This window comes from Austrofundulus limnaeus, unplaced genomic scaffold (genome assembly GCF_001266775.1).
Source record: "Austrofundulus limnaeus strain Quisiro unplaced genomic scaffold, Austrofundulus_limnaeus-1.0 Scaffold88, whole genome shotgun sequence".
Classification (NCBI taxonomy): Eukaryota; Metazoa; Chordata; class Actinopteri; order Cyprinodontiformes; family Rivulidae; genus Austrofundulus; species Austrofundulus limnaeus.
In genome coordinates this window covers 1,793,557-1,804,042 of record NW_013952490.1, presented here as the reverse complement: position 1 = coordinate 1,804,042, position 10,486 = coordinate 1,793,557, and the positions used below count along the sequence as shown (strand labels likewise).

The following is a 10,486-nucleotide window of genomic DNA, read 5'->3' as shown; positions in this document are numbered from 1 at the left end:
TACATACATACATACATACATACATACATACATACATACATACATATATCAACTTATAGTCACTTGTAAAAATCTCTTGCATGAAACGTGCCCAGATGTTAAAACATATTAAAATATTTCAGTGATTTCATACTATTAATTGAAATACTTGTCAATCAACATATCAACATTATTCATGTATAAAACATGTAATAGTCAAATATAAGAAAATACATTTATGATTTTTCTAAAGCTTGAAAGAAACATGTCCATGGTCAATGAGTTTACAGGAAACATCAGACATTATTTAGGTCAAACGTAACGTATTAGGAAAGTTGACCTCATGTTCAGAGGTCACCGTCTGGAGAGCGTTCCTTTTTGCTTCACCCCTCCACTTTGCTTTTTTTAAAAAAAATTCCAGGGTCACTTTCCAGTAAATGATGTTAAAACTCCTCCTGCCTCGCTTCATGTTTGGTTCCAAAGGTCCCTGCATGCACAACCTATAAAAGAAACACGCAACACAATATTTAACTTAAATCTGAACTTGGTCAAAACCCTACAAGTTTGACAGCCACAATGGTAAGTTTCTAAAGAAGAATGATGTGAACAGTTATTTACTAAATTTTCTTATTGGTAGGATGGAGGAAAATGAAAGATTTTTTTTTGCAAAATTGATGCAACACTGTTCTTTTCGTGGTTGTTTTATTTTTATTATTTTGCAACCACATGTTGACAAAAATGCAATACTATATAAAAAACTTATTTTGTCAATATATATTTCTGTCCGTTTTTTTTTTCTTGAAGAAATATTTGGTCTGTGCTTTGCTGCTCTGTGTCCTGGTGTCACAGACCAACGCTTATTGTTTTTTCAAGGCCTCAACAAATGGTGAGAGAAGAATAAATATTTATGTTTTTTTATTTTTTTGATGTAAATATTTAAACAAATCATGTTATGTTTTTTTGTTTTCTTGTTGGACCTACAGCACAACAGACACATTGTCAGGATGATGTAGATAAGACGTGGCATCCAGCTGGCTCCAGTTGGAGAAACAGTGCGTGTATGGATTGCTCCTGTGATTCATGTTGTTCTGGGTATGTAGAAAAATCACCAAATATTCATTCAAGATGAAAAGAACAATAAAAATGCTTTTATTTGACATATTTTCTTTGTAAAACCTTTGCTTAATATGTGACTGCAGGTTTTCTATCCCAAGAGGCTTCCCTGATGACTGCGTGTCAGTGTTTGACCCAAAAACTTGTGTGTACATCGTGCACAAGAAGAACAACCCATCTGAGCTCTGTCCAATTTTTGCTGCCGTAGGGAGATAATTTCAGTGTTAAAAATGGTCTGAAATAGAATTTGGTGTCATGTGGTGACAATCCGTTTATTTGCAAAAGGCTTGCTCAAAAAATAAACATTCTTCCCAACCTTTACATTTTTGTGCAAGATTATTTTATTTTTATTTTTATTTGATTACTTCAAATTCAACAATAAATTAGGGCGGTAAGTAAAGTTTAAAGTAACAAGTTATAAATCTTAATTTTTAACATTAGTGCTATGGCCGTACCAATGCATCAATCTACATTAACATATCAACTAAATAATCAACTAGATTGAGGCAAAATGAAAACATAAATCCATATTGTCATTTTATGCCTGATGTGGATCGATATCATTACCCATTAATACAATCATTTGATTGTGTTACATGGGTATATGATATGCATCAGTTTGATTGGAGACTTGGGAATTTAATTAAATCAAAAATCGTATGATGACTATGTGATAGAACACCATGGTTCAGTCATCCAAACAAGTAGATATAATGTTTTATCATGTTAAAGCTGGTGGTTTACACCCCTAGTTAGTGCCATGCTTTCTCACGTATGTCTTACTACAAACCAAATTAATGAAAGGTTCAAATATTTATATGATAACCTCAAGTCTGTTGTCAGCAACCATTGTCTCACCAAAGTCAACGAGTAAAATATTGTTTATCAAAAGAAGCAAGTGAGCTGCATCAAATCTTCATTTCAATGTAACAGAAATGTCTATTTCACTGACGATTCAGTTGAAGAAGTGGAGAGAAGATGGAAACCTCCTTATAACAGGATGAAACTTGCAGGAGGCATCCTAACCAGATGAATCACCTCAACTGACTCCTCTCGACGTGGAGGAGCAGTGGCTCTGTTCACTAAACTCTACTGGATGACTGAGCCTCTCACCCTATCCCTAATGGAGAGCCCAGACACCCTATGGAGAAAACTCATTTTGCTCTCTTGTATCCGCGATCTCGTTCTTCGGTCACTACCCAAAGCTCATGACCATAGATGAGGGTAGGAAAAAAGACCGACCGGTAATCCGAGAGCTGAGCCAAAAGGCCAAAACAGATCCCCTCAACATCTTGGCTGAGTCTAGAAATTTTGTCCATAAAAGTTATGAACAGAATCAGTGACAAAGGGCAACCTTGGCAGAGTCCAACTCTCACCGGAATGAGTCCGACTTAATACAGGCTATGTGAACCAAACTCTGACACCGGTCATACAGGGACCTAACAGCCCGTATCAAAGGGCCTGGTACTCCATACTCCTGGAGTACCCCCCACAGGACTCTCCGAGGGACACGGTCCAACACCTTCTCCAAGTCCACAAAGCTTTTGTCCTTAATGGATTTTTTTTAAAATGTTCATTACTTTCACTTTTATACTTTAAGTAGTTTTAAAACCAGTACTTTTGTAATTTTACTTGAATAAAAAGCTTGATTCGATACTTCTACTTCCAAAAAAGTATTTTTAAATACCAGTATCTATATTTCTACTTAAGTAATGAATGTGAATATTTGTGATGCCCCTGCTAACTTAAGATTCATGTCAAGATTTCTTCATTGTTCAGTTGGCTGATGTGGGTTTATTTTAGTTTCTGTGTTTTCTTTGTGTTTTCAGTCCTTCAGTACTTTCCTCAGTTCAGCTCCTCCTCCTTAGTCCTGCCACGCCCACTCACTCCTGTTCCCCATCTCATTAAGCTCAGCTGATTTGTTTTGCCTCAGTCTATATAGTTCCCCTGCATTCTGTTCTTCAGTGGAGCATTTTTAATTGTACGTGTCACATGCACTCCTGGAGATTACTTGCCTCAGTTTTGGGGCATTTGCTCTGCGGCCATGTCAGACTTTTGTTTGTTTAAATTAAAGTTTTAGATTTTTCTTCAAGTTCTTTGTGTCAAATTTTCACTCCTGGCTCCCCATCCTTCTAAACCCATGACAAAGCTATGAAATTGATCAAAGTAGAGGGTTTTAGGCGTACTTGAATAATAGACAGTGGTGATGCAAGACAACAGAGAAATGATGAGGCTTTCTGTTCCAAGAAACTGATATTGTGCAGGATCTCAGTTTGGCCTTTAATAAAAAAATGACTTAACACATCAGAAAAATGTCATTTGAATCATATATGTACAGTATACTGTGCGTGATCAATAAAGAAATTACTAATAATAAAAAAGAAGACTAAACGTAGCAATCCCATTAAAAAAAGTCACCAAAAACTAGAGTATGTATCAATTCGTGCTTTTGCTTAAGTTTAGTCAAACTGCTGATGAATGTTTTTGTGTTTCAGGTTGCTTTCTGTTTTTACCAGACACAGTACATTTGCTCACATTGATTTGTGTCTGTTTGTTTGGAAATGAAAATCACCCTGTTAGGCTTAGAACTGGGCCAAGCTTCAAATTTGTTATATAAGAGAAGACATTTCTACTAGCATTCCTTTCAACGTTGCAGAAAAAAAATCACAGCTGCAGCTTTTAATCTAATGTGGTGTTGAGGTATGACTCTTTACAGTTTTTATTTTAAGACTTTTCTTTTAACGCTCACATCTTACAATTTTGATGAATTTGGAATCCCATCTCTGATTTTTTAGTTTCAGATTAAAGTGTTGAATCAAAAAGAACGACAATGCTGTTTTGAAAGCAGCAGATGGGAAAAATCTAGGAAAATTCATCAGTAACAAAGTATTTTTTCTCTGTGTTGTCATTAATGTACGCAGCTCTGTGGAAGGAGTTGGACTTCACTGAAAGTTTGACTTACCAGCAGCAGAAATCAGCTGGGGAAATAAAAAAAAATCCCAGTCACATTTCTCACGGATCTTTATTAGGTGTTTAGTCCTCAGCTGCTGAGTAAGCTGTGACTGCTTCACGATTCAGTCGTTTGGTGTTGGACTCGTTTCATTTCGAGTTTTAATTTCTGGACATTTGTTCTAAGCTGAATATGATTTAAATTTTATTCAGGGGATGTGTTCCTAGAGAGTATATCTTTTTGAGTGAAGCATTTTTTAATCTGATGTTTAATGCTGATATCTGCCATCATTTTTTTTTGTCATGTTATGAATTTTTTTTTTGTCTCTGGTTCACCTTACAATTTCAGTTTCAACTATTTTCCTACAATATTGCAGTGGAAATTTGTGCAAACATTCTTTTTGCACTATCCTAGTTTTTAATCAAAGAACTTACTAAAGCTTTCTATTCTTCTATTGTGTAGAAATAAACATTTTAATTAACACATCTGTTTTTGACTTCTGTTTCTATTCCTCCTGAGGCTGAATCAGTTTTTCTTCAGTAACTTGCTCGTTATTTTTCTCCAGTTCAACATCGTTTCTCAGGCTCTGAGCTTGGTTTCACATCACAGGGTTTTCTGCCAGAACCTTTAGTTAGTCTCATCTGACCAAAGTGTTTTGTTCCAAAGGTTTTATTAGACTCCAAAGACCTTTTGAGATCCATTGGTTCAACCCTTTTCATTAACTTTTTGGCATTTTTTTTATGTCTTGACATTTCCAGGACTGTGAATTTGAATCTGTTATTTCCTGGCTGGTTTACTGTGGTTTGTTTTCTTTCCCATTAGGGATAATAGATTCTGATTGATTCTGACATTCAGATTTTTTTTACTTTAATTTGTACTTAACTTTGTCCTGGTGTGTTTTCAGAACTGCCTGGCTGTTCTGCTAAATGATGGGAAATGAAATCATGTAACACTTGGATTACTCACAGGTGCACCTAAAGAATTAGTATTTTTATTTTTTTAGATTTTTGAAGGGAACTGGCTGCCCCATATCTTAATCTGAGACCTTTAAACAGCATACTTTTCACTATTTAATTTTTAAATTTTATTTTCCAAGAAAACATAGATATTTTTTAATGGAAGTTAATTATAAAAAAATGCTAATGTTTGCTCATTTAAATGATAATAGAATGAACTAAAGCAAGGGCCACAGGTCACTAAATGTAACTTAATTTATTTATTATACACACAGAAGGATGCCTTATGGTTGTAACTCTCTCCCGTATGTTTTTGTAGTTGGAGCAGATTTTGATGCAATGCAAAATAGATGTGCTGTATTCTTATTTGCATCATTATTTTCTGTTTCCCAGTCCAGTTTCATCACTCAAGCAACAGCAGCATTGCATCACCACTAGGTGGCAGGAGGAGTCAAAAGTATTTTTTGTGTTTTCCCAGTGTCGTCTTCATCCTTGTCCCCACTCAGAGTCAGAGAGAAAGAGAGAAAAGGCGAGAAGAAGTGCTGCAGACACATTCAGGCTTTGGATGGCCTTGACGTAAACATCAGAAGGAGGTTTTGGACCTCTTGTGTATCTGTTTGTCACTGGATCTGGAGATGCAAGGGTGCCATCATCATCATCATCATCATCATCATCATCATCATCATCATCATCATCTCTTCTCACTCTACATTTTAAACTCTCAGAACTCTCCAGAGAACAGCTTTTAATTGTTTTTTTTTTCTGCTGACATCTGTGGAGGACTGACAGAAGATTTTGCATGGAAGATTCCTTTTTTGTTTTTTAAACTCAAAGTGATTGTGTTTGCTGAATGACCTGTCTGAGGTCTTCTGCATGTGGAATAATGTCTTTGTTCTGGAGCAGAGGCTTCTGGTTTCCTGTGGTGTTTGGTGCCACGCTGGTTGTTCTCAGCGCTGTAAGTGCTGGACCGAACCAGGACCGGAGGCAGGCGAAGGCATCCTCGTGTTTTGGAGGATTTGACCTCTATTTTGTTTTGGACAAGTGAGTAACTCACAAAGTGCATGACAGCTGCAGGGAAAGGGGGGATTCTGGTAAAAAACATAACATGCAGCATGAAAAAAAAACTGTTTTATATACAATGTTGTGCAAAAACTCTTGTGGATTTGAATGAATAGTTGCATAAACATCAAATATCATGAAAACATACTTGCTTGTTTGTAAAATGACACATTTTTCATATGGCACTGCGCTTCTAAATATGTTCTGCTTTATATTCTGTATTCATCGCTTTTCTCATGTCAGCCAGTAATATGGATATTCTGGTGAATCAAAGCTCAGAACTCCTCTCTTTACAAGCTGAGATAAGTCTGATGGTTGGTTTGGACAAGCACTCATGCTCATTTAACTTTTTTTTATGAGTTATGACATCAGGCTGCTGCTTAGTCAGCAACATTTACTTCATCAAATCAATGAAATATTTATTTATAAAGACAGTTAAGGCAGTATTTTTTCTTCTTAATTCCAGAGAATTTATATTTGAGGGTAAAATATGCCTTTTTATTATAATTTGTACTTGGCAATCATAACAGCAAAGCAAAGTCAACTAAGACTCAAAGACAAAGACTTTCATATCAGTAGAAGAAAAACAGTACATGCAGCAAAAAGAAGCTGAAGAACTCACACGTAGAACATTAGAGGCAGGAGGTAGGCTGGTAATGGTAAAAAAACAAGTTTTATTTAAACAAAAGCAGCTTTCTGGATAGTGCCCTGCAAATGTATACATGAGCTAAAACGATACTAAGAGGAAAACCAGGACAGTCAAACAGAGCAAAGCACAGCTGAAGACTGAAACTTATACACTGAGGGATGAACAAAACAAATAAGGAACAAGTGAGTGGAAAATGATAACGTAATCCAGGTGTGCAACGCAGACAGGGAGAAGAACTCAACACAGAGGGTGAGAGGCATGCAGCAAGACTTTCAAAAATAAAACCATAAATGAGTTTAAAGGTACAAATGCAAGATCAAAATCAAATGATTTGAAGTTAGTTTTGTAGAAAATAATAAATAATAATAATAAAACAACCTGGTGTAGAGATGCTCTTTTAGCAACCTCAGCTGGAAGAAAGTTCAGTTCTGTCTGCGGTGAAGAGCAAAAGGCTAGTCTGAGTGACACCCAAGTCAAAGTGGATCGGTGTCATCACAAAACATCTCAGATCTCAAAAACATCATTTTATGTAACAGCTGTTTAATAACCCTTTACACTGCATTTAGTATGGTGATTTAAATAGAATTCCATGGTTATTTGCAAGTGTTAATAGCAGCAGCAGCTAGCTGTAGCACTGCCAGCAGGGGCAGCTGTGGTAGAGTGGTTAGGGGAGTCGTCCTGGAACCGGAAGGTCGAACGTTGGATCCCCGTCCAGTCGACTCAGTCGTTGTGTCCTTGGGCAAGACACCTTACCCGCCTTGCCTACTGATGGTGGTCAGAGGGTCCGGTGGTGCCTGTGTATGGCAGCCTCGCCTCTGTCAGTGTGCCCCAGGGCAGCTGTGGCTACAACAGAGTTTACCATCATCAGTGTGTGAATGTGTGTGTGCATGGGTGAATGTCTGTAGTGTGAAGTGCTTTGAGTGTCCTGGATGGATAGAAAGGCGCTAAATAAGTACAGTCTATTTACCATGATTGTGTTTCAAGAAAAATAGTATTTTGAATGTGTTGGCCGTCTAAAGGTTGTATGATGAAATGACAGTTTTAAAAAATATTATTCACACAAACCACCATTAAATGATTACGGCTGCAGGTGGTTCAAGAGGGTAGCCATTTTTTGGCTCACTCAAAGAGTTATCAAAACAGGTAAGATATTTATTATTCAAACCATTTCCACAGAACTACACTTGAAAACTATCCCTTTAAGGCTCTAGCATCAGCAGAATTGAATCACCCTGGCTTGAGACTTATGGAGTTGAGTTCATAACCTTTTGATATTTCACTTTTTTTTAATTGCAGACCGAAACATTTACAAACTTGATTGATAAAATGTACAAATTTTCTTCCACTGAGAAATGTGATGGGAGAGAGCAACTATTGATGAAGTCAGAGGTTGGAGACAAATATTTGTTTTGTCCTTAAGTACATGCTAACTCCAGACATGCGTGAAGACAAATAAAGAAATCTTATGTTTCACAGATTGTTTACATTAGCTCAGTTTTATCTACACTTGTTCAGGTGTGTCCTTGTTATTCATTATTTTACTGGAAACATTGATTTTGGACTTTATTGTTACCGTTTTTTTCTTCTCCCAGCAGCTGTCATGTCCTTCACTTAGCCCCCCCATCGACCTCTTGCAGAATCTGCGTGATCTCTTCTTTCCTCCAGTCTCTTTTCCATATCTGCACTGCCTTTCTCTGCTTCATCCAGCTGTTTGGCCTCTTGACTGAGCTGTTTGTTTTGGAACTTATGTCATGGTTACATTGGACAAATATGCAAATGAAAACTGAGCGGCTTATGAAAACATGGTTTAAGTGAAAGTTATTTAGATAAGAATCAGCAGTAACATGCATAGAAAAAACTGAGGCTTTTCTTCTTGCAGAGCAGGAAACGGTAACCTCTGTCACCATCGCAGTGCAAGTCAATAAAACCATCCAGTTTCATTAAACCCCTCATCATTAAAGAAGCACTTGTTGATTAACACTTTATTTTATTGCCTCTCTTTTCAGATCTGGGAGTGTGCAGAACCACTGGAATGAAATCTACCATTTTGTTGAACATCTAGCTCAGAAATTCACAAGGTAAACATCAAAACGATGTCTGGAAGCTGCATTGAAAGGATTGCTGATCTATAGTCTCTCTTCTCTCAGCCCACAGTTGAGGATGTCTTTCATTGTGTTCTCCACCGAGGGACGGATCCTGATGAGCCTGACAGAAGACAGGTGGGTGCAGAGTCTCTCAAGTTGCTTTTAATTCTTTGGGTTTCTGCTCTACAGCTGAACGGAATGAGTGAAGCAGTAGATCTGGACTGATTTACCCGAGTTCTGATCCATGTTTTTTTATGACCAAGAAGAGAATCCAGATAGATTGTGGCCACGATGGTGTGGTCAGCCTGCAGAACTACTTTATCATGTGGTTTTGACATCTTATGGACAGTTCTGAGTTTATATTTCCTGAACGGATCCTTTCACAGATTCAGTGTTTGCTGCATGAGTTATGTAAATTTATACAACGTTCCTTTCCTGTATATTTGCGTGACAGTAGTTGCAGGCCAGTACTGTTTTGGTTTTTACGTCTGTTGCACATGGCTTGGGTTGTCTGAAAGGACTGCCCCGATGGAAACCATTACTCTGTTACCAAATGAATCAGACAAAAACAAATATTTGGAGCGTATAGCATTGTCAGCACGGTGGTCTGTCCCTCTGTGTTTCTGCATAGAGAACAGATCCGTAAAGGTCTGCAGGAGCTCCACGACGTTCAACCAGGAGGAGACACGTTCATGCACGAAGGCATCCTCAGGGTAAGTGAACCGCGTCCAACATGGAGCTGAGTTATCTCTAGTCTGGGTCCAGAACAAGCTCCACTTGGTCCAGAGCGCCATGTGGTGCCTGTGTTAGAGCAGGAAGGAGTTCTTTCATCCACAGCATGCTACACAGTAAACCCCAGCCTGTTAGGTCAACAGTTTGTTAGACTTATTAACATGCATTTTTCATTTATTCTTTTTTTTACTGATTTAAAGCATCTCAGAATAAATAAACTGCAAATACATGCATTCCAACAGTTGAGAATATGGTGGAAGGGTTATGAACAAGTGATGTCTTACCTGTTGTGGATAAATAAAGATTAGGTTTGATCAGAATGAAAGCTATTCAGAGCAGGGACAGATCAATACTCTTAAAACAAGTCTTGTCTCAAAAGATTAAATTAGTCATCAATCTGGTCAAAATTTAAGTATTTCTCAAAACCATTGCTCTGCACGGAGCCAGCAGGTAACAACAAAATTGTTCAGAAATTTCACACAAAACCCCACCTTAAAAAATCAGAACTATCCTTTTAACTCAGTGGAGTCAATAGATTTATAAGTTAATATCTAAAAAATGTGTCTAAGGACAGGTTATTTGTAAAAGTTATGTTATGTATGTTCCCCCAGTGTATCATCTTTTAATAATATGATTGTTGTTTTTGAAGATAAGCTGTTATATTTCATAGTGTGCTATGATGATAAACTGTTTTAATCCAGCTTTTCTTTCATTAACAGGCCAGCGAGCAGATTTACTACGGAAACACTGAAGGTGTGTATTATCTGAAGATAAACACACATAAATGTGGCGTTAGTCACAACTCAAATGTGTGTTTGATTCAGCCTGTTGTGTAATTTAATGGTTCATATTTTAGAGGAGACTCAGTTCCAAAATAAATTCATTTAAAAGGTAGAGTTTAAAATATAAAAGATAGTAAACTATGGAGGTAAATTTGTGTTTTCATTATTCAATCAAACAAAAA

At 37.1% G+C, this 10,486-nt stretch overlaps 2 protein-coding genes across 3 annotated transcripts in view; both read left to right on the top strand.

Moving 5' to 3' along the window:
- Positions 1–532: 532 nt before the first annotated feature.
- On the top strand, positions 533–1,413 carry LOC106520095 (beta-microseminoprotein). Its single transcript, XM_014012027.1, has 4 exons — positions 533–558; positions 784–865; positions 963–1,071; positions 1,179–1,413. The coding sequence occupies exons 1-4, from the start codon at positions 556–558 to the stop codon at positions 1,306–1,308; spliced, it is 324 nt and encodes a 107-aa protein (XP_013867481.1). The 5' UTR covers positions 533–555; the 3' UTR covers positions 1,309–1,413.
- Positions 1,414–5,383: 3,970 nt separating this feature from the next.
- Positions 5,384–10,486, top strand: part of antxr1a (ANTXR cell adhesion molecule 1a) — a 26,990-nt gene continuing 21,887 nt past the window's right edge. The window contains exons 1-5 of one of the 2 annotated variants that reach the window (XM_014012132.1): positions 5,384–6,039; positions 8,713–8,784; positions 8,854–8,925; positions 9,422–9,503; positions 10,242–10,275. In XM_014012132.1, coding sequence (XP_013867586.1) covers positions 5,849–6,039; positions 8,713–8,784; positions 8,854–8,925; positions 9,422–9,503; positions 10,242–10,275 — 451 coding nt within the window. In that variant the 5' untranslated portion in view covers positions 5,384–5,848. The remainder of the gene's footprint in view (positions 6,040–8,712; positions 8,785–8,853; positions 8,926–9,421; positions 9,504–10,241; positions 10,276–10,486) is intronic. The other variant, XM_014012133.1, reaches the window with a different exon arrangement.